Source organism: Platalea leucorodia (genome assembly GCF_965183815.1).
Source record: "Platalea leucorodia genome assembly, chromosome: Z".
NCBI lineage: Eukaryota > Metazoa > Chordata > Aves > Pelecaniformes > Threskiornithidae > Platalea > Platalea leucorodia.
In genome coordinates, this window is record NC_138858.1 from 57,756,831 (window position 1) to 57,783,326 (window position 26,496).

The 26,496-nt window shown below is 39.3% G+C and overlaps 2 protein-coding genes across 9 annotated transcripts in view; one reads left to right on the plus strand and one right to left on the minus strand.

Moving 5' to 3' along the window:
* On the plus strand, positions 1 to 25,611 carry GNE (glucosamine (UDP-N-acetyl)-2-epimerase/N-acetylmannosamine kinase). The gene is made up of 12 exons (XM_082337041.1): positions 1 to 54; positions 7,794 to 8,002; positions 10,411 to 10,862; positions 12,020 to 12,172; positions 12,642 to 12,854; positions 13,542 to 13,629; positions 14,726 to 14,936; positions 18,521 to 18,650; positions 21,574 to 21,795; positions 22,813 to 22,995; positions 23,647 to 23,763; positions 24,478 to 25,611. The coding sequence occupies exons 2-12, from the start codon at positions 7,839 to 7,841 to the stop codon at positions 24,711 to 24,713; spliced, it is 2,169 nt and encodes a 722-aa protein (XP_082193167.1). The 5' UTR covers positions 1 to 54; positions 7,794 to 7,838; the 3' UTR covers positions 24,714 to 25,611.
* CLTA (clathrin light chain A) overlaps positions 12,356 to 26,496 on the minus strand; it is a 34,815-nt gene continuing 20,674 nt past the window's right edge. The window contains exons 5-6 of one of the 8 annotated variants that reach the window (XM_082337050.1): positions 25,575 to 25,731; positions 18,348 to 18,366 (exon numbers count right to left, since the gene is read on the minus strand). In XM_082337050.1, the coding sequence (XP_082193176.1) occupies positions 25,620 to 25,731 (112 nt within the window). In that variant the 3' untranslated portion in view covers positions 18,348 to 18,366; positions 25,575 to 25,619. Of the gene's footprint in view, positions 12,384 to 15,277; positions 18,367 to 23,026; positions 23,727 to 25,574; positions 25,732 to 26,496 lie in introns of those variants that run through there. The other 7 variants (XM_082337049.1, XM_082337048.1, XM_082337047.1 and 4 more) reach the window with 7 other exon arrangements.

A 26,496-nucleotide genomic window follows, 5' to 3' on the forward strand; every position in this document is an offset into this window, starting at 1 on the left:
GCTCCAGCGTCTTCACTGCGGCCTCGGCGCGGGGCGAGGTGACCGCGGAGCGAGGTGACCGCGGAGCGGGGCCGCGCCGGCCCGGCCCGGCCCGCGCGGGGTGCCTGGGCGCCCGGAGGGACCGGGGCCGCTCCGGTCGTCCTGCCGGACGGGGGGCTCGACGCGGGGCACCGGCCAACGGCTCGGGGGGGCGGGGGCGGGAGCTCTGCAGAGCGGCCGGTGGCCGCGCCCCGGCGCCAGGGCGTCATCAGGCGGAAAGAGCACTTCCGCTGGGCGTGGCGGTGTCGCGCGGCGCGGCGAGCCGGCGGGGAGGGGGCGCATGCGCCCGCTGCGAGGGAGGGAGCTGGGCGCGGAGCGTGTGCAGCCGTGTGGGGTGGGGCACGAGGCGTCTGGGCCTGCACGGGGGGTGCGAGCGCGGGTCTCTTGTGGAGGCCAGCGGGAGCGGCCGTGCCAAGGCACGTATGTGTCTTGGGGAGATACAGAGTTCTGTAATTCCTGCAGATGGAAACGTGCGCATGAGTCTTTTCCGGGGGAATAAAGAGGATGGCCGTAGGTGTGGGTGTATACACGTGCAAATCGGGGAGAATGGAGGGGTTGTCCACAGAAAGGCACGTGTGCACTTTTGCGTGTTGGAGGTGTGTTGAGGGACTGGCCTTGCACACATGGATTTAACAGGCCCTTAGAGGACTTGACCCTGCACGCGGGTGTGTGCACACATGTATGTTGCGTGGCAGAAGAGTTTTCCATGGAGAGGTGTGTCCTAGTGTATATTGGGGGTGTACAGCAGGAATGGTACTTCGCAGGTGTGGAAGAAAGGAGGTATAGAAGGGCAGACCCTGGACTTGGGTAATAAATGTATCTGTATACTTCAGAGGTGTAGAAGGTGTGATCCCACGTGCACACAAGGAAGGGAGGCAGTGAAGAGGTTGATCCCATTCATGGGGGAAAATGGTGGGAAGGATTTAACACCTCAGCACAGCATAATAGGTGCACAGGGTGATACAAGAAACAAATATGCAGTGTGATAGCAAGAATACTTTTTCCACTTGCAAAGATGTGTTCAACGGGGTTGTTGAAAGACACTTGTATACGGTCACCTGCACAGGGCCACAGGAACAGGCCCTGGATGTGTGTGCATACAGGCGATATGGAAGCAATGGTACTGTGGGTAAAGGAGGGTGGCATGAATACACATACTAGTACGTGGTGTGGGAAGAGATTTGGGCAGAATAACCTACATGCATATCACACAGCAAAGCAAGTGGGAAGATCGAACGACTCCACAAGCACACAGGCATATGCAGAGTGTAGATATTGTAAAGAGGAGTATTCCAGACTCTTTGATTTTGAAAATCATCACTTTAGAAATGTGAATGTAGAATATACAGGTAGTATCATTTGTTTGTGAAACACTGATAAAGGGGTGTCTCATGCACTTGAGACTGCTAACAGAAATAGTTGCTACTTGGTTGTTGTAAAATCTGGTCCAGAATTCTCCCATCTTAAAAAGTCATTGAACCTCTACTAGTCTAAAAGCCTTAAGGTGGGATATGGAAGGGCAGTAGACCAAAACAAGTAGAGATTAATTATTTCAAGTAGTCCTTCATGGAACACTGTTTTATTTCTTCTCCTTTCTGCTGAAGGTTACTAGTCCCAGCAAGGTGGAAGAAGTAGACCTTGGAACAGGAAGATGCCAGACGAGAGAAGGCTGTGTAGATCAAACTCAGTATATAATCAAACACCTAGAAACTAATAGGCAACTGTTAGCGATTAATTATTTGTCAGAATTTCAGTGAACAGTTCTGAAAAGAGGTGATTAGCCTGCAAAATCTGTTAATAAATTCTAAAATCATAGTGGCAACAAGCTTAAAATTATATAGCTAGGACATTACAGCTCTGCTTGAAGGAATATATTGTTAATTATTGAAGGGACTTTGCCATTACTCGTTGACAATGAATGCTGTATGAAAATACAGAATTATTTCTGCATTTGCAGGCTCAGAATTGGTCGGAGTCAAGATGCTATTCTGTCTGTTTTTAAACTGTGATGTAGAAATACATCACATGTTTCTTTAGAAATCATCATCCAACCTAACCTGAAAAACAATAAACTGGTTTAATTAGTGGTAAATTTCCCCATGTAGTTAACACTTGTATTGGATTGTTAATAGTCCTTTTGCTAGGGTAAATATTTTGGTTCTTCAGAAAAATGTGTTAAAACTGACAGCAATAGAAAAACTGTGTCTGCTGCAAGGCCTGTGTGTGGCTTACTTGCAACTTTTTGAAACTATTGTGTTACAGAGGTTTAAGGCAATACTAAAAATAATTCTGCTTTGGGACTTACTGAAACCTAATGTTAACAGAAGTTGAAATGCACAAATAGCATGAATTGCTTTTGATTCTGGTCAGTTCATATGCCTTTGAAATATCTCTACATCTACCTCCAAAATTATTTCAAGAGACCATTATTGCAGTCCAGAGCAATTACAATTAAATGTGATCTGTGCGGCCAGAAAGACGTGTGATCTAGCAATTCAGTTTTGGTAGATCTGTAGTTTTGGTGAACCATGAGATTTTATTTTTTTACAACTTTCAGACTTACTATTTTAGGACATGGTATTTTCTGGATTTGGATTGAAAGGTTCTAGAATTTTAGACACTACTTGAAGATCAAGGAGGACACAAAACTATTCTGCTTCTTAAAAGCCTACTTTGCATAAATGAAAAGAGAACTGCTTTGTCAGAGGGGAAGTGATGGTTCTGATTCAGGAAGGTAACTTGGAGTAAGCAGGCTTTGGGTAAGCTAACTCTTGTCACTAACTTATTCTGTGCCCTTTTACTTTGGCTTCTCAGTTTATATAGTGTAGAATATGTGTGCAGCAGTGGGTGACTGAAGAGTCTTGTGAGAGGTTTGCTTCTAACTATATTAACATTATTCATGCAGTTTCAAAGACAAGCTTATAGGGATGTCAGAAGTGGCCTTCACATCTTGAACATGATTTTATTTGAATTAGTTGCTGTTTTTATGTATGCAATGAAAAGATGTCCTGCTCAGAACCATCTCCAAAAAGAGGCTACTTTAGAAATGAGAAAGCAGCGGTTCTGTTAGATCTGAATCTAGCTAATGTGGTTTCAGGTTTAACTCAATGATACAGGGAAACATGCTCTCTGACCTACCTTTATGCAGCATCTAAAATCCTGCTAAGTACTTTCTCTATATTTTCAACATGAGGTACTGAATTTCTTACATACATTTAAAATATTTCAAGCCTACTGGACAAAAAGAAAGACAAGATTAAATTAAAACAGACATATACACATGTATCTGCAAATGTTTTCAGCATGAGGAAATAATTAATTTGCCTGAAGGATTATCATCTGACCCTGATTAAGATACTACTTTTGAAGTAAGCTTCAAATGTAAATTCAAATGAAGGGGCTCAATGTAAACCAAAGAATATCTGTTACTTTTTGGCTAAATCCATAGAACTCAGCTTAATTGTCATGATAGTAATCAAATGCTGAAATTCCAGGCTGCATCTATTCTACTGAAGTTGGTTACCATAGCCATAGCTGCTTTGCTTGAGTAAATGAGAAATGCCATTTCTTATGAGCTTAGTCATGGCAGACGTCTTTGCTTTTTGCCACTTCAGTTTCATTCTGAAAGGCAGTGTAAACTACTCTCTCAGGAATCATGGTTGTTGGAGTTAAACTAGAAAAATCATCACTGCCAGTCATAGTTTTGCAGAGCCATAATGGATTGCAAGTGGAGACTAGAAACATCTCTTACCTTTGACAACTTGGGACAGATTCCTTATCACCATAACGTGACTATTATACCAAAACATGGTTTCATTATGTGTTATAAAACCTAAACTAATCTGTGTTAAAAATAGGGAAATCTGAAAAGTTGCTGGATTTTCTAAGTTTCGTAAGAGTGCGATGTTACAATAGCCTTTCTTTTAAAAATTTAGTGAAAAACAATAAATGCAATATAAAAGGGGCATGAAATTGGATGTCAGTATTGTCATGCTTGCATAGCAGTTTTCAGAAAGAGCTTCCCTAGCTGTCAAAAGCTGTAGAGAGATTGATACTGCTCTATCTGAGTCAGAGATAAGAAATCCTTGTGCATTAATCTGGAAGAAGTTTAATTGCCATTAAACTGGAGTAAAAATCTGACATAACATTAGACTTCATACCAAAAGGATGGTGCTTACTTAAAATCCAGTTATTTTTGGAAGGAGAACAACAAAAAACTTAGAAATAGCTGGTCTGATACCCTCTGCTACCAACTTAGTGGTTTCTGTTTGAAGAGAGAAGAAATTTGGGTTATTTTTGGGGAGTTACTGCTGTATCCTTTTTTAATAGGCTTTTAGAATCATAAAGTTGTTTAGGTTGGAAAAGACCTTTAAGATCATCATGTCCAACCATTAACCTAGCACTGCCAAGTCCACCACTAAACCATGTCCCTAAGCACAACATCTACATGCCTTTTAAATACCTCCAGGGATGGGGACTCAACCACTTCCCTGGGCAGCCTGTTCCAGTACCTGACAACCCTGTCGGTGAAGAAACTTTTCCTAATATCCAATGTAAACCTCCCCTGCTGCAACTTGAGGCCATTTCTTCTTGTCCTATCACTTGCTACTTGGGAGAAGAGACCAACCCCCACTTTGCTACAGCCTCCTTTCAGGTAGTTGTAGAGAGCAATAAGGTCTCCCCTCAGCCTCCTCTTCTCCAGACTAAACAATCCCCGTTCCCTCAGCTGCTCCTCATAAGACTTGTGGTCTAGACCCTTCGCCAGCCTTCTTGCTCTTTCTTGGACATGCTCCAGCACCTCGATGTCCTTCTTGTAGTGAGGGGCCCAAAATTGAACACAGTATTCAAGGTGCGGCCTCATCAGTGCCGAGTACAGGGGAATGATCGCTTCCTTCGTCCTGCCGGCCACACTATTTCTGATACAAGCTAGGATGCTATTGGTCTTCTTGGCCACCTGAGCACACTGCTGGCTCATATTCAGCTGGCTGTTGACCAACACCCCCAGGTCCTTTTCTGCCAGGCAGCTCTCCAGCCATTCTTCCCCAAGCCTGTAGCGTTGCATGGGGTTGTTGTGACCGAAGTGCAGGACCCAGCACTGAGCCTTGTTGAACCTCATCCAATTGGCCTAAACCCATCAATCCAGCCTGTCCAGATCCCTCTGTAGAGCCTTCCTACCCTCCAGCAGATCAACACTCCCTCCCAACTCAGTGTTCTCTGCAAACTAACTGAGGGTGCACTCAATCCCCTCATCCAGATCATTGATAAAGATATTAAACAGAACTGGCCCCAATACTGAGCACTGGGGAACACCACTTGTGACTGGCCACCAACTGGATTTAACTTCATTCACCACAACTTCTTGGGCCCGGCCATCCAGCAAGTTTTTTACCCAGCGAAGAGTACGCCTGTCCAAGCCATGAGCAGCCAGTTTCTCCACGAGAATGCTGTGGGAAATCGTGTCAAAGGCCTTACTAAAGTCCAGGTAGACAACACCCGCAGCCTTTCCCTCATCCACTAAGCGGGTCACCTTGTCATAGAAGGAGATCAGGTTAGTCAAGTAGGACCTGCCTTTCATAAACCCATGCCGACTGGGCCTCATCCCCTGGTTGTTCCACACATGTCGCCTGATGGCACTCAGGCTGATCTGCTCCATAACCTTCCCCGGGACTGAAGTCAGATTGACAGGCCTGTAGTTCCCTGGATCCTCCTTCTGGCCCTTCTTGTAGATGGGCATCACATTTGCTAACCTCCAGTCAACTGGGACCTCCCTGGTTATCCAGGACAGCTGACAGATGATGGAAAGTGGTTTGGTGAGCACTTCCACCCGCTCCCTCAGTACCCTTGGGTGGATCCCATCCGGCTCTGTAGACTTGTGTGTGTCTACATGGCATAGCAGATTGCTAACCGTTTCCCCTTGGATTATGGGGACTTCATTCTGCTCCCCATCCCTGTCTTCCAGCGCCTGGGGCTGGGTACCCTGAGAACAACTGCTCTGACTATTAAAGACTGAGGCAAAGAAGGCATTATGTACCTCAGCCTTTTCTTCGTCCTTTGTCACTATGTTTCCCCTAGCATCTAATAAAAGATGAAGATTCTCCTTAGCCCTCCTTTTGTTGCTAATGTATTTATAGAAACATTTTTAATTGTCTTTTACAGCAGTAGCCAGATTAAGTTCCAGCTGGGCTTTGGCCCTTCTGATTTTCTCCTTGCATAACCTCATGACAGCCGTGTAGTCCTCATGAGTTGCCTGCCCCTTCTTCCAAAGGCCATAAACTCTCCTGAAACTGCATCAGCTAGATTCAGATCTAACAGAACCACTGCTTTCTCATTTCTAAAACAACCTCTTTTTGGAGGTAAACTGGCTGAGTTCCAGCCGAAGCTCTCTGTTCAGCCAGGCTGGTCTTCTCCCATGACAGCTCATCTTTCAGCACACGGAAATGGCCTGCTCCTGTACCTTTAAGATTTCCTTCTTGAAGAATGTCCAGCCTTCCTGGACTCCTTTGCCCTTCAGGGCTGCCTCCTAAGGGACTCCAACCAGTCTCCTAAACAGGCCAAAATCTGCCCTCCAAAAGTCCAGGGTAGCACTTCTGCTGACCCCCCTCCTTACTTCCCTGAGAATCAAAAACTGTCATTTCATGATCACCATGCCCAAGACAGCCTCCAACCATCACATCACCCACCAGGCCTTCTCTGTTTGCAAACAAGAGGTCCAGCAGGGCGCCTTCCCTAGTTGGCTCACTCACCAGCTGTGTCAGGAAGTTATCTTCCACACACACGAGGGACCTTTGAGGCTGTTTCCTCTCCGCTGTATTGTATTTTTATTGTATTTTTATTTTTCTTTTTCTCTAAAATGTTTTTTTCCAATTGCTAAATGAAAAAAACAATGGCAAAAAGCCAGAAAGGCAAAATAGTAAACGGAGGATTGGTAAATGTTAAAAATTATTACATAGTTTAATCAGCTACTCAACAAGCTGTAGAATTGGATTAGAGAAAACGTCTTGTTACAGTAACTGTTGATGTTTCTTGTAAAAATACTGGGTTTCTGTGACATTTCAATTGTCAGAACCCCTTTTTTTTTCCAATAGCCTCCAAATTGCCTGATGATAATCATCATCCTTATTTGTCTACTTGTCTCCAAAAGTTGTTGTCTTATTGCAACCTAATATTGTATTATTGAATATCTTGATGTACTTTGGCCTGCAAAATAGTATGGAAGGGTTTAGAAGTCAATGTTTAACTCACTTTATCTCACCAAAGTGTGTTTAACAGATACATAAACTGACTTGGGCAAAAACTTTCTCTTTTTGTTCAGAGTCTGTCAGTGGATGTATCTTTTAGCACTTCGTTCCATTGTGTTGTTTTGGAATGTGAGATTTTTTTCTTTCATTTACTAAGGCATCAATAATTTTTTCATTATACAGAAGTTTCCATCTGAACAGGAAAAGGTCATTTTACTGTTTAATTACAGTTGAACTTCATAATACTTAAATATTGTTTATATAGAATTTTTATACATTATTTATTGAAATAGAGGTATTAAAATTAAGTGAGTTTTAACTAAAAAAAAAAAATCTGTCCTTTTCTAAAATCTTCTAATGATAGGTACAGTAAGGTATCAGTTGTCATCAATGGATGAGTTAGTATGTGTCCACAGTTCTGAGCTGCACTTGTGTATGCTGTTCGTGAAGTGCACCATTTACTTACTATAAAGAGTATTACTAATGCTTCTTTTTTTTTCCCCCCTATTATTTCAGGAAGTGTATTTCAAGAATCTTTCAAAACAGAAACAAAAGGAAGTCATGGAGAAGAATGGAAACAACCACAAACTCCGTGTTTGTGTTGCTACTTGCAACCGTGCTGATTATTCAAAATTAGCTCCCATTATGTTTGGTATTAAGGCAGAACCACAGTTCTTTGAGCTTGATGTTGTAGTGCTTGGTTCCCACCTGATTGATGATTATGGGTAAGGTGAATTTTTGTATCTGCCAATCGGTTTCTGGCGTGTTAGTCATGAATGTTAGGTGGCAAAATCCTTGTCATGTACACAACAAAATTTTAAAATTTTTGTTTAGATTTTATTTCATTTTGCAGCTCCTTCTGAGATTGCATGTTTCTGTTTTTTTCAACCAATCTTGGAATTTTAGAAAGTTTTGTGTAAATGGTGTAATTCAGGTCTTCAACAGGATCACGGACTATATGAAGTGAGAAACTCCATTCAGATTTCCCTAAGAACCTGGTGATTATCAAGTGAAAATGTGCTGCAGTTTTTAATTTTCACAGAGGAAAGATAATCTTCAGTCATTTTAAGTTGCAGCTCTTCCACTTTGCATAGTTATTGGAGAAAGTGCTTATATATTCCATATTCTAGGGGAATACTGTTCTTACTTCCAGGATTGTGGAGGAAGGAAAGGGTGGTTGTCTCTTTCTGACAAAATGAATAACTGATAGATGTATTAGATATGGTTTGGCAGGAGAGATTAGGGTCCCCTCTGTAACACTCTGTAAGTAAGCAGTCAGATCACCTGCCTGGGAGGATGGAATGTCTTGGTCGAAATCCCTTGCTTTGGAAGGACTTCCCATATCCTAGGTGAATATTCTCCTATTTGCTGGGGAAAAGGCAGAAGGAACAGCATACATATTCTTGCTGGGGTTATGGTGGTTGGTTGGTTGGTTTTGCTCAGGCTGCATGTACCAAACTGGGCCCAGTAAGTGAAATAGATAGGAAGACGCTTACTTTGCAAGTCAAAATCAGACTTTAGCATAAGGCTTGCAGTATATCAGCATTGTTGAGCTTTTAGAAATGGTATGCGTATCTTCAAGTAAAGACACGTTTTGGACTTTCCAACGAGAAATGTTGGCGCTTTATAAGTTAGGGTGCGAGGCAGTTGTATTATCTCAAACTACTAAGACAGGAAGTTCCACTGCTGCCCATTCTCAGTATAGTGCTCTGTTCGTTGCTTTGTACTGGATGTTGTTTCCATCTAATAACATGACATAGCAAGTTGAATTCAACACCACAAAAATAACCTGATTTAAAAAAACAAACAAAAAAACCCTCTCAAACTTCTTGCCAGGTTAGCATGTTGAATTCCATTCTGTCTGATTGAGGAAATAAGGTAATCCCATTTCATTTGCTGAAGAGGAGAAACATGGCCCTGATTTTTCTATAGTCTTGAACCCTTTGCTGTCTGCAAGACTTGTGCAAACTAATATGAAATACTACTTTTCCAGTTCCAAGGTGTTTAACCCCTGTCTCTCTGATGTAAGTCATTTGTAACACACAAAGCAATAGAGATTTTGATCTGACAAATGTTGTTGCTGTTAGTTGCTTTGTGGTAAGTATTCTTAAACCCTGGTACTGCTTGGGTTTTTTCCAGGACCTAGCCCTGCACTCCTTAATCTGGGGGATCCTAGAGAATTAGCGGGTCTTCAAAACGTATGTGTTCCAGTGATTTGAGTAGGGTAATGAACAGCAGCAGAATTCAAATGATAGTGATCCCGCGAAATGTTTCTTACTGAAACATTTGGAGGATAGTAAAAGAAACAAAATACCAAAAATGCAGTCTTGTTTGTTCCCTAGCTTTTGACCTTTCAGAAGGGAAAGAATTATAGAAGAAAAGAAAAGAAAGTTTTTTGAGATGAATGCTCATAGTAGGGAAAAAGGCAGGTCTATGAAGGGTATTTGTAAATGGAGTTGGGAATGTAATGCAGTTTATGCTATAAAAATCTGAGCCGCTTCACTCAGTCACATAAAAAGGACTTGCCTTTTTAAAAAAACAAATTACCTGACTAGCTACTTGTAGGAAAATATGCTGTGTCTTACAGCAGTGAGCAGAATTGAGTAGATAGATAGAGTTTTCTTTAGTTACACAGAATGGAGATTGCTTCTTTACTGGAGCTGGAACACTTTGCTATCTTTGCTATCTTTGCTATCTTTGCTTAGCTTGCAGATCGTGAGATTTTCATTTCCAGAGTGTGATTTAATGAATGTGATTTAATGTGCAGAGTGGATTTAATGAAAATTAAATCAGATTTAAATCAGTTTAAAAGTGTAATCCTTTGAATAAGACAGTGAATGTGTCAGATGGGTTGAAGACAAAATTGGAAAACTTCTGGGCGTTTTTTCTCTTATTTAACTCCTTATTAAAGATGTCTAGAAAAACTTGATGCTTGGAGTATGAGGGACGATCTTGATATGAATGAGAACATTCTGTTAAAATCTTAAAAACTACTTTCCTCAATGAAGGAGATGTGATAAGCAGGCCTTTGTTCAAACTCAGTACAACTACTCTAATATGCAGTTATTTTGTCAAGCTATGTTGCTGTAAAACCAATTTGTATTTACTCTAACCCTTTTTCTCTTGCCTTCAGTAATACCTACCGTATGATTGAACAAGATGACTTCGATATTCATACAAGATTGCACACAATTGTGAGAGGGGAGGATGAGGCAGCTATGGTGGAGTCAGTGGGCCTTGCATTAGTCAAGTTACCGGATGTCCTGAACCGCCTGAAACCTGACATAATGATAGTTCATGGGGACAGATTTGATGCTTTGGCCCTGGCCACATCTGCAGCCCTGATGAATATTCGCATTCTTCACATTGAAGGTGGGGAAGTCAGTGGGACCATTGATGACTCTATCAGACACGCTATAACCAAACTGGCCCATTACCACGTGTGCTGCACAAGGAGTGCAGAGCAGCATTTAATAGCCATGTGTGAAGACCATGACCGCATCCTTTTAGCAGGCTGTCCCTCATATGACAAGCTTCTCTCTGCCAAAAATAAGGACTACATGAGTATTATACGTGTGTGGCTAGGTAAGCAGTCTACTTTTTATGTTTTTCATATGACTTTCAACACCAGACAAACTCAGTAACTAGGTTACAGATCTGTGGGATCTGTTGACCAGTGGCTCTGAGAAAAGTACAGGAAAGAAACAGACGGACTTCTTGCTAGTCAGTTTAAGTTTGCTTAATTGGAGATAATTATCAAGCATCGACCTGCTGCTTCTCAAAAAATAGTGTATTTGGTAATAGTATCTAGTATTTCTTTCCTTCTACATTTTATTTTTCTTTTGATCTGTGTTCTACCGTGTATAGCTGGAAAGCTACGAATCTGTCCTAGTAAACACATCTGGTCCTTTTGCCAAATAAAAAAAATAACTTCTTAAATGGGTAATTTCTCTGAGCTGAACAATTAAAAACAGAACAGTCTTGCATGAACAGTTATTTTGGTGTAAAGGATGTATTTAAATAGAATCAGAGCTCTTCAGGGCTAATCTAAAAAAAATCAAAGGGAATTTATATTATGATCATTCTTTTGATGAATGCACTGAAACAGGGCAACATGTGCCAAAGGCTTTTGGTGTTTCATATTCATTTACTTACAAATAATTCCTGTAAACAATGGGGTTTTGTGTTTGCTTTTTATCTTTGACAAAGCAATCTCCTATATGGCACATCAGCCTGTGTAGTTGGAAGCTGGAATCTTCTTAGATCAGTAGGTGAATATTTTGCAGATAAACTTTTTTATCAAATGTACTAAAACAAGTATGACTGACTTTTTAAAAAGCAACAGGAATGAAGTCTTTGCTTGAGGATGGAGAATTGACATAAAACCTGAGCAGCTTCAGGGCTTTCATGTTATTCCAGATTTATACGGGTGTGAGAACATGCTCTTGACTCTGGTATAGTCTTGCAAAGTTCTAGAGGTAGGCCTGCAAGTTAACAGTTTGTTAGGGTTTAGGTAGTGGTTTCTAAAGTTATAAGACTTGCTTAGAGAGGCAAGTAACAAGCTAAATCCTAGTGGTACTCCCTTGAGTTTTATTGTAGCATTGAAATTTATGTGTTAGATATCCCATTCAGTGCCTTGACTGTTAAGGCTTTCACATTGCTAGTTTCAAAAGTATGTCCTCCCTTCCTCTTACTATTCTATGCCAATAAAAAAAAACTTTTCTTGGGCACCATTTGGACAGGTGAAGATGTCAAAACCCGAGATTACATAGTTGCTCTGCAACATCCTGTAACCACAGATATTAAACATTCCATAAAGATGTTTGAACTGACACTAGATGCACTCATCTCCTTCAACAAGAGAACACTTGTTCTATTCCCTAATGTGGATGCAGGTAAGTAAAATGCCTTCATGACAGAGGCACACATAACAGATTGTCTTTAAAGCATACTTTGGTTCTTATGGAGTGCTTTTATCCCAGAACCTCCAGCCAGATGGAAGTAGCTGGATGGTCTCAGCATCAGGTGTCCATCCGCTGCATCTCCATGTTCACATTGCTGGAGGACGTTTCATCTTTTCAGTGTGGGGAGGAAGATGAAGGGAAGCTGTGTGACACATGGAAGCACTATTAGTGCCTCTTAAATTAACTAAAAACTACAAAAAGATTTTTGCAGTGGATTTTGGGATCAAGCTTGGGCTTATGTGCCCAGCTCTGCAGCTTACACTGTGAGGATAAAAAAAGAACAAAACCAACTCAGACTGGGCAACTCAATGAACAGCTATTAGCTCCTTTGCATGTTTGGACTTCCCGTTTAACAACAGAACTTGAATCGTTTATTCTACCTCTCTTGTTTTTTCTGTAGGAAGCAAAGAGATGGTTCGGGTGATGAGGAAGAAGGGCATTGAACATCATCCCAATTTCCGGGCAGTAAAACATGTCCCATTTGACCAGTTCATTCAACTAGTTGCTCACGCTGGTTGTATGATTGGTAACAGCAGTTGTGGTGTCAGAGAGGTGGGAGCGTTTGGTACACCTGTCATCAACTTGGGGACACGTCAGACAGGAAGAGAAACAGGTACATGTTTGCTTAACTACTGTAATTTCCTCATGGTTCTCAGGTTTTTTTGTTCCACAGGATAAAGTCAAATGAATGCTTGACAGAGGCCATCTTGCAGTATCAGTGCAACATAATTTTTGACCAATTTTAAAGCTTCGCTGGCTATTCCTGTTAGTGTTGCTTGTGTGTTTTACGTAAGATAATGAGGCTTTTATCTATAGACATGTTAAAATATATCTCCATTTGCAGTGGATTCCATTGAGCAGAATAGGCAACTAATTGTTTTCCTTTATAGCTAGTTTGATGTTTGACATGTATCAAATTTTCACTTTAAAAAATATGAACTCTTCACCACTTCAAGAAGTGACTGTATTGTGGTATTTCACAGATATGCAGATAGGACACAAAGAGCCATTTACTTCCTGTTTTCATTCATGCATTTTAAGTTTAATAATAGAATTCTGTTGAAAGCTAATATTCTACTCTCTAGTGTTTTGTGATGCATGACAGTGTATCGTAGGAGTCACCATTGCTTTACTGGGAGCAAAGGGAGGCACATAACAACTGATGAAGAGCAACGTCAATCTGGCTGGAGTCTTTCCTGCCAGAGCAAACACAAATAATATTTCTTAATTTCTAAAGCAGTTCTTATCCTCTAATGTAATTTGAGGAGCTGACCTATTATGTTAACTTTTTGTCATCTAGGTGAAAATGTTCTTCATGTTCGTGATGCTGATACACAGGATAAGATTCTGCATGCTCTACAGCTGCAGTTTGGTAAACAGTATCCATGGTAAGTACATTCATCTTGCTTCATTGGAGGAGATGTTAAAGCAGTAGAGTAAAAGGCATTTAGTCTTGAGGTGGTTCATCATATTTGATTGGAGTGCTTTTAATGCACTAATCTGAGGTTACAAATTATTTTTCATTTCACATGCCTCATTCAGATTCATAGTGCAATGTCTGGTGTGCAGATTAGTATTTATAGAGCAAAATGGTACTCGTAGTGTTTTGATATAACTAGTAATTTAACATCCAACAGAAAGTCAAGAGGACAAAAGTCATATGCTAGCTTAGACTAGCATGATTAAGAGAGCTTGTTCCATAGGAGCAGCATGGGGGAGGACATCCTGTCTGCCTACCCCTGACTTGTGCCTGAAGGACACAGTACTTCAAAGCTGGATTGACCTCAGGCATGATATGTAGCAAGTCCTGACTGCAAGCTTTCAGGGGAGCTGCAGGATTATAGCAAGATGCTTTCTGTTATTCTTCAGCCAGACAGTATTGACCCTCACTTCTTTAACGTATAAGTTCTCACAAACTTCAAGAGATAATATCTGTCTAATTAAGGACAAGAATCAAAAGTGTATTTCTTAAGAACCTCAATAGAGTAAAAAAACGGAATTCTGTAATACCAAATGTCTGACACCATGTACGATGATATTTTAAAACCAGACTTAGATGTTGCAAACTGACATGAATGTACCATTTATTGTTACGTAGTTGTCATCTGTGTGATAAGTACATCTTGTCTAGACATGTAGCACATACATAAACTTTCCATAATTTTAGAGCTTTATTATGTGGGTCCTTTCATTAAACTCTTTTTTTTTTCTCTTGCATCATTAGCTTTCCAGTTTTCTACATTCCATGTTTCGTATTCCAAAGTGGAGCTAATGCCCAACTTGCACAATCTGTTGTGTCATCTTCAAAAAACTGACACTATCTACCATATTCCATGACAGACTCAAGTAGTGTGAGCTGCAGTATTGTCATAGAAGCAATATATTAATTTTATAATGACACAGTGTTACAGCCTTCTGTCATACAAAGAACTTTATAGATTGCAATATTATTTCCAATTAAATTGATTTTTTTTCATCTTATAGCTCAAAAATATATGGAGATGGTAATGCTGTTCCAAGGATTTTGAAGTTCCTCAAATCTATTGACCTCAAAGAGCCATTGCAAAAGAAATTCTGTTTTCCTCCTGTCAAAGATAATATCTCTCAAGATATTGACCATATTCTAGAGACACAGAGTGCTCTGGCTGTGGATCTAGGCGGAACAAATCTCCGAGTAGCAATTGTCAGTATGAAGGTAAATATTCTGTTGTGCTTTTAGATATCCTCTGCAAACTCCATTGGGCTTTGTGGCTTTGTTCCTACAGATGATGCAAAAGAGCTCCGAAACAAAGCAGTCCTACTGCCTTTTGCTGTTGGGGGGTAAAGTAGATTTTCCCTCATTTGTTGCACTTCTCATACAGTCTTGAAACAATTTGCCTGCTGGTTTGCTCTTCCAAGGCTGCTGTTAAACTAGCAAAGCCCATTTGCTGGTGAATGGTCCTAGCTGCTCCCTCTCTGTGGGAGTCATACAGACCTTGAAAAATAGGACAACTCTCAGATGTGTTGGTTCCCTGTAAAAGGTGACTCAGTTCACCCTGCAACTTTTTATATGTCAAGCAAAAAAGGAAAAGGCTCCAAGAGCAGTCTTTTTACTTCCCCGCTGCTTTACACAGCCATGCAATGGACACACAGAACCATTTTGAGCAACAACCAGCATCTAGCAAAACAATTTACTGACGGAGAGTGGTGGGTTCATGGTGGGTGGGTTCAGGATACAGAATTTTGCATCTCTTCTACCAGGAGAAGAACAGCCAGTAATCAAAAATTCTCAGTATCTTCCTGCATAGAAGCATAATCAGTAACATAGTACTGAGCCTCAGCTGGAACAATGTTCACTGAAATGCATCACACCACAGAGATATAGATCAATTGGAGAGAGAATCAGCAGAAAAATAGCAATAATTGTTACAGACATGGAAGACAGGGAAAAGTTGAAGTAACTAGAATTGTTTAGTCTGGAGAAGAGGAAACTGACTGGGGGAGGGGGAAAGCCTTCAGATATGTGGAAGACTTTTGTGAAGAGAAAAATCAGATTCACTTGTGCATGAACAAGTAGTAAAATATTAAAGCAGCAGAATGGAAAATTATTTTGAAGTTTTTCTTATTATCCAGCTTAGCTGTCAATGCAATAGAAGACTGGAATAGATAGTCTGGAAGGGTATAAGTGTCTTCATTACTGAAATACTAGGAACTGGTGTAAAAAGGTCTCTTAAAACCAGCTGAATTATAGTTTGTTGATCTTGTATGGAAAAGGGTGGTGGATTTGAGTTGTGTAATGATCTTCTAAAATTCATATTGGGGTTTTTGGTTTGGTTTTTTTCATTATGTTGACTGTGTCCTTTGATGTATGAAAAAAGGTGCTTGATGGTTTAGTACTATCATCAGAGTAAGTAGAATTTGATTATCCAGCTAGATGTACATACAGCTAGATATACATACACTAGAATTCATAGAGACTTTAAAGATTTGAGTGAGTTTTGTGTCTGAAGTGCCTCTCTTCCTGTAAAAGTAACCCACTTGAAATAGGTTTGAAGTTACAGCTTTGTAAAGGCTGTATGGAGAGATGTTCACATTTAGGGATACTGTGTGATTTAATGGTCTCCATGCTTAGAAGTTCCTCAAGCCATTTCTCTGGTACTGGCACAGCCGGAAGCTTTCCTTTGCCTGTGTCATAGCACTAATAAGTATGCATTGCTTGCATAGCTTTGCCGTAGACAGCATATTACAAATGTTTGACAGCTACCTTGGAAAGATGAAAGTTCATACTTGGCAAACATAACAAAAACTGAAGTCTTAAAAAACAGCAAGTGAGGCTACCAAAATGGCATCAGTATCAGTCTGGTGCCAGATCACTTGCAAGGGCATCTTATAGTGAAACAAGTAAATACACCCATGACCATCAGCTAATTATCCAGATCAATTAAAAAAACACAAAATTTCTATTTAAACTTGTGAGCTTCAAGCTTATGGGTTAAAAATTACTTGGTGATGGTGTAAAAATATTTGAAATAATTCTTATCCAGGTTGATAAATCAAAGGATAGTTAGGACTGAAGAATTTTAACTCATTTAGATACCCATCTTCCTGTTTGGGGGAAAAATTCCCATAAAAATCCTGAACTCTGCAGCACTTAAAAGATGTGAATGAAGCTCATCTTGAGAAGTCTTTGGCTTTTATTCTGAACAGTATTGGATAATTACTCCTACTGTTACACTGCATACTTCCAGATAACTAGATCAGTTAGACATAGTTACCCAGAAAGAAAAGTAAGTTACCTGCAGAAAGATGAAGGGCTCTGTAAATTGACCTGATATGGTCCAGAATTTTGGCATTCATTTAAAAGGAGGTGTCTGGCAGATCTTCAAGGTCTTAAAGAAAACTTGTAAAAGTATAATTTTTTTAGAAGTAAAATTGATACAACATTTTCTGCCAACACAGCCAGGAAAAAATAGAAATTTAAAAAATCCTTTCCATTTCACAGAGTGTAGCTTGAGGTGGCATTTATGAAAGTTGAAATGTTAGCAAGTCAGAGTGAAAAGGATCAGACTTTCATAATAAAAGTTACACAACAGATGTAAGCATTTAACAGGGAATGGCAGAGTTGAAGGTGTAGTTTTCTTTTCATGAAGAACTGAGTTTTCAAAAACTCCTTTTAAAAGCTGTTGTGTCTGATAATGTTTGCTGCAGCCTTGTCTTCCAAAATAACTTCCTCTGATTCCCCTCCCCCTCGAAACCAAAAGTGAAGAGGAAATATCATAAAAATCCCCAAACCCTATTGCTGATGTGATGCTGAGATGGTGGGATCTAATACTCAAACCATTGATGTCTTGGAATTTTCTGTTACTTTGGCAACAGTGACTCAGCCATGTTGCATATAGACTGTCTTTGTTACTCCTTTTTGCTTAGTTGTATTAATACACTGCTGTTCACTTAGATATATTGTAGCATACTGAGGATATAATACGGAGAATAACATCACTAAGCAGCATATCTTCTGCAGCTTCCTGGCCTAATCCTGCAATATTAACATCACGTTAAGTTCCTTACTACCCACAGATTCAGGCATGCATAATGAATGCTTTCATTACTACTGCATGACTCCTAGGGTTGAAAATAATCCCTTCCTCCTGGACCCTCTGTCCCCTGTACAACATACATCACAGTAGATGGTGCCCCAGAAATATTGAAGCGGCTCAGAAGTATAATTGCTCAGAAGAAAAGTTATTCCTGAAAGAATAGTAAATTTTGCGTTAAAATCTCTAGCATTTCTCTCTGGCTGACTGTCCTCCTGCTGGTAAAAGAGCAGTCTGACACCATGCAAAACTTTCATGTAGTCAACCTGGAAACATTTTCTTCTTCAAGCACTATGGGTTTTCTCTACTTTTTAGCAATTGTTACTCTCTTACCTTTTTTTAACACTTCATAGTTTTGAGCTTAAGTGCATTGCTTTATCACGGTTTGCTTCTAACAACAGTTCCAGTAGTTCCTGTGATACTTCCTTACACAGTCCATGTGTTCCTTACCATATTTTATTTCAGACAGGGGAGGCTGATTACAGAAGCAGTGTAATGCCTAATCTTGCAATCTTGTCTCCCACAGTTGTCAGAAATCTTGCACAGAACAGCCTGTAGAACAAAGATCTAAGGCGTGCATCTGTATTTTTTTTAAAAGACAGAAGTTATGACTCCATTTTCAGGTTGACCTGTAGTTTAAATTGAAGAGAAATTTCATCAAGAAGTACATTTCTATGGGGCGTGTTTTGTTGTTTTTAATTTCTAGGGTGAAATAGTTAAGAAGTATACCCAGCTCAACCCTAAAACTTATGAAGACAGACTAGAATTAATTCTAAAGATGTGTGTAGAGGCTGCATCTGAGGCAGTAAACGTGAACTGCAGAATTTTGGGAGTAGGTAAGTTAACAAATACTAATTTTGTCTCTTCCTCTAAGTTTTTCAACATGAAATGAAACCACTACTGATTAATGTAAAACACCTTTTTAAAACAGATCTTGTGTATTTTAAGCTCTTAAGTTATATTCTTAACATAAAAACTTTTTTAAATGTTTGTGAAAATGAGAAGCTGACTATAAAGGCTGAAGTTGCCCCAGTCTGTAACAGCCATGAAAGCAATCTGCTGAGTTATATCTAAACTGTATCTAAAATGTGCGGTATATAGATTTTATGGATTTTGAAGCTCCCTGCAGTCTCCGAATTGTGAGTCAGATGCTTAGTGTATATTGAAACAGCTCTTGAAACAACTGCAGCTGAGTCAAGGTTCCTCTGTTGTCTGTAAGCCTTTCCTTATGGCTAGGATCAACTGTGCAGCGGAATCCTCAGTTACACTAGGGCAGACTAAAAAGGCTAAAATGTTAGACTAGATTTGCAGCTAACAGAGAGGAAAGCAGCCTTTTTGTTTATGTCTGGTTTACTTACACTGTAGTAGAGTTGCAAGTTAAACTGTGTGTTTATACCAGACAGGACTTCTTCAGTTTCATGATAAAACAACGTTAAGTACACAAAACCATAAGAAGAAATATGTCAGACCTTCAAATCAAATCAAATCTTTCAGACTATCTGTTGGGTCATACACATGACTTAACCACCCAGATTATTTTATTGTGTCCAAATGCTAAATCTTGAAAGCCTCATAGTTCCTGTAGAAAAGATGGTAAACTCTGCGGTAGTCGCTATTGCAAGTATCTAAGAACAGTTTACAGTCAGCTATGTTTATTAGGATAATGAAACCATAAACTGGTTTATAGAGGTTTATATATGGGGAAAAAACTTCCCTTTGTTTGTCATTTTACAAGATTTACATTTCTATTTATTCTTCAGCCCCCTTCCTTCTGTGACTTATTGCTTACTATTCAATTACTGAATAATGAGTGGAAAAGCTGTGCTACAGAATAAGAAATTTCTTAGCTGGCTATTTTTGTTAGCTGCTCTTTGCCTCATTCAGACTCATAGTTTGAATCAGAATACTAGCTGAAAGTGAAAATTCTCTTTAGAGAATGACATATAATTCCTATAGGAATAATTAATGTATTAGATTCTAGTAATTTTGTTAAGGCTAATAATTGTAAGATGGAGAGTTCCTGTAACTTTGGAGAAATTTTTGCAAGACTGAGCAGAAGGAATGGACTTAATTAATCCTGGACTTCTTTTTATTAGTTACACTGGCATTCTTCCAGCTATCATAGATAAGGGTAGAAGTAATAACCATGGGAAATGAATAAGGAGAAAGAGGTACTAAGAGAAAGCAATGAAAAAAAGTGTTTTCCTGTTTTTAGTCCTATAAACTGCTGTCAGCACTCACTAGCTACATAAGCATAACTTCGATTGAAGAACTCCCACTAATACAAAACAGGTTTGCAGAGTAATTAAAAAGTAGGACTGTGGGTAAAAAAAAAATTCAACATCTATTTGTCTTCATGATCAAATAAGTCTAGATTGAAACACCTCTGCAGTTAGTTTCAATTTTGGGTTTTTTGTTGGTTTTTTTTTCACTGAAAACAAAACATTTATATTAAAAACAGCTTTATGAAAATGAGGGAAAAGTAAAGGCTATCAGGCCCGAAGAACACTAGCAGCTGTTACTGAATTAATTTTTTTTCACTTTTACAAAACACAAGGAGACTCAGATCTATACACAAGTGTTACATAGAGGTACTTGTCAGAGCTATCTATTTACTGCTATTAGGCAGTATTTAAGTCACCTTTCTGGAGCTGATAGTAGAGGAAAGAGGATGAAGACATAGATTCTGCTAATTCCCATAGCTGTTTACATCAATTACAGAATTATGGCATTTAGAAAAAGTAGACATGTTTTACTAAGCTATTGCTGAGTTAGCAAATAAGTATTAAATAAGGTTTTGTTGTAATAAACATTTGATTCTTAAAATCCTAGGGAGATTCACAGATTGACATTGGGAATGTCATTTCTATTAGATACTTGCTGACAGGTTCTCAGATTATTTGTTCTTTAAAAAGTCAGATTTTTGGGGGTCTTACAGCTTTAATGTTCAATTCAGCTGCTTGTCTTGTAGCTTTTGTGCTGCTGTTTTGTATTATAATGTTAACCCTGAGACACTCTCTTCTGAATATGTTTAGATAAGTGACACAATCTCTGTACAAGAATAATAGATAAAAATGTTCAAATTTTGTTGTCTAGAGCTAAATACCTCCATAACAGAGTGGCCTACTTTTCAGAGGTCCTGCCAGAGTCCATCAACTTTGGAAGCTTGTCCAGCTAGAGAAAACTGGTTTGGCAAATAGTGCCTATTATTAGCCATTATTCTGTTCAGTAGAGAAATCTCTGCACACAGTGATTTGATTTTTCTGGAGGTTTTTTTCTGGAGTGTATTTTCACTACTCAAAGTCCAGTAATTATTTTTAGTGATTCTAAATCTTGAGAGTTACAGCAAATTTCAGGACAGTTCTGCTGTTCCAGGGTTTGAACAATTTATTTTGTACAGTTTGCTATTGTATGTCTTTCATACATGACTAAAAAGAAACACAAGTATTAAGTGATTTGCTGCAATCTTGCTTGAAGTAGGAACATTAGCTCTCTGAGTAACACTAACCATTATCCATCTAGTTATTCTTAAGATACCAGGTGCATTGTGATTAGAGCAATGGAGTTCTATGAATTATTTTTACATGTCAGAAATTGCACTGCCAGTAATACTTAGAAATTTTTACTTTCACACTCTGCTTCAAAGCCTAGTATTAGAAATAAAAATACTTGTCATTGTAAAGAGAAAAATAGATCTTTTACTTAAAGTATTACACAGACTTAGTTTTGATTTTTCTTTCCTGTATTTGTGGGACTTAGGTATTTCCACAGGGGGACGGGTAAACCCTCGAGAAGGAATTGTGCTTCACTCTACAAAACTCATTCAGGAGTGGAGCTCTGTGGATCTCAGAACTCCAATATCTGATGCTCTGCACCTGCCAGTCTGGGTGGACAATGATGGAAACTGTGCTGCTCTAGCAGAGAGGAAATTTGGTCATGGAAAAGGAGTAGAAAATTTTGTAACACTCATTACTGGTACAGGTGGGTATGTTATAGTTCAATGAAACCCTAAGTCAAAATACCAGCACCATCATTCAGAGACTCTGATGATCTTAAAAGCATAAACACCACCACTGTGCCTGCAAAACCCTAATATATTAGGTTCTTAAACCAAAAATCCTTTTGCCACTATATCTATTTGTTTCTTTTAGGGTACTTCTTAATTTACTCTGGCAAATGAAACATTTTGCATAGTATAAGCTTCCTGATAAAAGAAGTTCTGCTGATAGAGCTATGCAGACAAACCATTTTTTCAAAATAAGGAAAATCTGAGCCACTTTAGCTGGAATAATTTGGCTTTTTTCAGCTCTATAACTTAATTCTCTTCCAGCTGCAGAAATAAAAGCCAGATCAGGGTATGTATCTAGAAGATAAGCAAGCAAATATGAGAGATGATGCTTATTATATTTCAAATGCAAACGTGGGGTAACTTTTTTCCATTGTTAAGTATATAGTTCTTTAGAATGGTGGCAATAATAACTAGCTATAACTAGCTGATGAATCCCCACACAGGGACTGGGAAGGAGCAGCAGAGGATTGCAGATTTAAGTGTTCTGGCTCTTTAGCACACAGGTTTAGCTGTCTAAATACAGCATTACATCACCTCCTCTGAAATGCAAAATTTTAAGGCCACTTGGAAAGGTTAGTTTTGTGCATAGAGAGCATGACTCACAAACTTAAAAGATCGGTCATAGTAGTTCAATACCATCCATAGGCTTTTTAAGAAAGGAGAAGCATTATATACCATTTTGATAGATACATGAATAGGAGGGAGCTATGAGCTTGCTTATTAGGTGTGTCAACAACGAACAGTTCTTCAATAACCAGTAATTTTTGATTTCCAGTACAGAAGACCACTGATGGTGCATATTTCATCTTGTCTGTATTAGAATAAGCAAATGTCAATGTCCTGAAGAACTGGAGCCTTTAAAAACTGTATTTTATCTTTTTTTTTTTATTATTTTTTTTTTAATGGTAGAAGTTTTCATATCTTTGCAGGAATTGGAGGCGGAATTGTTCATCAACACGAATTGATCCATGGCAGTTCTTTCTGTGCTGCTGAGCTTGGGCATATTGTTGTATCTTTAGATGGACCAGAATGCCTGTGTGGTAGCCAAGGATGTATAGAAGCATATGCCTCTGGAATAGCATTACAGAGAGAAGCTAAGAAACTGCATGATGGTATCTATATACTTTATTTTTGAAAACATGATTACTAAATTGCAGTACAGGGAGAAACTTGCAAAGATGATATTAAGAAAAATAGACCCACCATCTTTTTCTAGGAGATGAGAGTAAGTGTACAGGATTCCTGTGTATGGCCAACCTAGGAGCTGCCACTACCTGCATAGTACAATAAAGTTCTTTTTCAGTGATGGCAACACCCACACAAGCCACGCTTGGAACCACTGGTCTCAAAATTACCAGAAGCATGTAGTAGAGTTTAGTCTCTCCTTCTTAAGCATGCTGTAAGGTAATCTGACAGGCATTCTGTGAGGTTTGGTTTCACAGTGATTGTCTTTCAGCAATAGCTTCTCAGTCTTAGATAAGTTGAAGAACATTTTTATTTTATTTTATTAACTTTTGGGGCTGACAAGACTAGTGAATTACCATACTATAGCTGTTTGAGTTTGATGCCCTGCTTCTACAAGTAGTTCCCTGAATAATGTGGATATGACTGCTTTGGCTAAACTCAGGGTTAGACAGATTGCTCAGGATTCAGGCTTCAGTGTTTGAGTAAAAGAGACGTAAAGATCTGCTGTTTGTCACCCTCAATTTCTTGACTCCCCACATCACCATGTTTTTCTCTTGGCTTCTCTCTTCTTCAAACAGAGGATCTGCTTTTAGTAGAAGGAATGTCAATGAAGAAGGAGGAGGTTGTTAGTGCTGCACATCTCATTCAAGCAGCTAAACTTGGGAACACAAAAGCAGACAGCATTCTCAGAACAGGTGAGAACATAGCCCAAAGTGTGAAAACCTCCCAGAATTAGATTTTTGGGGATACAGAAATGGTAATGCACTGTAACACTACAACACAACTCTACACGTTGAGGACCTCTCTGTATAATATTACTAATGGTAATGAAATGTTAAATATAAATGTTGGAGGAAGTGTGAGCAGAAGTGTGTATTAAAAGTCTCTGTTCCGATAAATGAGAGGATGAAAAGTTTCTGCAAAGACCAGTTTAAAAAAGTGAGGTCTCAACATTCTCATATTGGAAAATTTGGGGAAATTTCATTGTAGGCAAGTGAATGGCTAGTCTGAGCAAGCAAAGGCAATTTACATATGGATATTTTACTGGTTTACTAGCTTTAAACACAGTCCTCTTCCTCATACATAGCTGATAGCACTAAGATGGTACAATAATGCTTTCCTATTTTCCCTTAGCTTACAAGAGTGGTAATGCATTGCTTTGTCTTTCACATCCATATCACTACATAATGCATTATTGTGCAATAAAATTGCCTTTTTTTCTTTTACTTTTGAAAGAAAAATTAATGGCAAACTCATATTGTCTGGTAACATAAATTCAAAACTGCCTGCCGTATGGAATAGAACACTTTCCTGGCAGTGTCATTTACTGCTAACAGACCTATTTCAACAACTGATGCTTGGACTGCTTTGAGTATTCTACTTAATTTCTTTTCATTTTATGTTTTCAGCTGGGACAGCATTAGGCCTTGGAGTTGTGAACATTCTGCACACCATGAACCCCTCTCTTGTGATCCTTTCTGGAGTTCTAGCTAGCCACTATGTTAATGCTGTCAAAGATGTGATAAATCGACAGGCTCTGTCCTCTGTTAAAACTGTGGATGTGGTGGTCTCAAATCTAGCAGATCCTGCTCTTCTTGGAGCTGCTAGCCTGGTACTGGATTATACTACACGTAGAATATACTAGGTACCTGGAAGAATTACAGAAATGGACTATTCAAATTCCTAATGGGTGGAGGGAATACTTTACCCAAAATTTTTCTTTTATGAGAGCAGCTACTGAATCAGAGTAGTGTTCTGAATAGTTAGTGACTACTTCAGCATTTCCTAATTGAGGTATTATCTTTTTATATTTTTCCTAAATTTCATCTGATTTCATAGGAACTAATGTGCAATTCAGTTGTTTTTAATCACCTCTGTTGATAAACCCATATGTTGCTTTAAGTGCAGCTGAATTATTTATGAGCATATCTTGATGTATGGTAGGAAATATGTGTATGATGTGTCAAATTAGAGTGAACATTTGGGGATCCATATCTCATTTCCCACCTATGTGAAATGAGAAGTCTACAATGTGACCAGCTTTTCAGTTTCCAGGCTTCCACCCACGAAGTAAATACGAGGTAATCACTAATAGCAGGTAGTAATTTCAGTGGGTGGAAACGAGGGAAGCTGCCTCTACAATCAAAAAGGCTGCATCTCGAAATTGTGGTTCATGAAGGACTTGGTGAAGACAGTTATTTATTACATCATCTTTAGAGGGTGGAGTCTCATTTTAGAAGCTTTGCATATGAAGGAAAAAGATCATGGTCTAGTGAGCTTACAGCCTGCAGAGCAGTCCAAACAAACTGGCAAGTGTAGCAGTAAGCATCTTTGTCTTCTGGCTATGGCCAACAGTAAATTATCTGAACTTTATTGTTTGGGATTTTCTCAAGGGACTTAGTCTACTACTTTGTCTGCCAAATTAGCAGAGAGGGGACTGTTTATCCTTTGGTAGCCAGTTAGCTGAAATTCAGCTATGTGGTGCATCTGAGCATAAAGACTCTACCTTTCAAGAAACCTCTTCCACTGCAGAGTGACATAGTGCATCTCCTCAGCAGTTCTTGTGGGTGCAGGTACACTGTTCTTTTCCTGTATTCATGATCAGCTTGCAGGATGGAAAGTAGAATGTGAGCCTCATCCTCACCTTCAAGACATTCAGAAGCCTGGGAGCAAAGTATGTCAAATACCAATGAAGGTTTGCCTAGGTAAACCATGGTTTATGTTTCTTTAACTAGTCCTTCTTGATATATAGCTCTGTCTTTATTCAGCTGCTTTTTAGCACACTTTAAAGATACTGTAGTAATGACAACTATTTGACACAAGGAGAAACTGAAGAACAGACCCATCAGCTATCCCAGAAAGAAGATACCTGTGGAGGAACAGTCACAAGACCATCCTCTGGCCTGCATTTAATGGCCTATTTTGACATCTGACTCAGCCACCATTGATGATATTCTCAGAAGCCCAGTAATGTACTAGTACAGGGGAATAAAAAGGGCCATTTCCACACTCGAACTTCTCCTCCAACCAAAATGAAACAACCTTCTGAAACCACTGCCCTGTGCTGTACAATAATCATAGACTGAATAGCTGTTTGTGTAGGGAACCACTCCACTGGCTAATTCTGGGATATATACAGGTTGCCTTCAGTTCATCCTCTCCTCTACAAGGACTGAGAACTCACATATTCATAACAGACTTTAGAAACACCACCAGATCTCCCTCTTGATATATCCAGGAATAACTATGCAGCCTCTATACGATAGATTTTCTCAGAATCAGCAAATACTGGCTCTTAACCATTTGCAAAGTTGTAGTAGGTTTTACATCACCAGGGGTTCTTATTCCTATGTGTCTTGGTTTACTTGGTGATTCCCAGTAACTTCAATATCAGAGCAGTAGCTCCATAAGCAGGTCACGGAGAAATC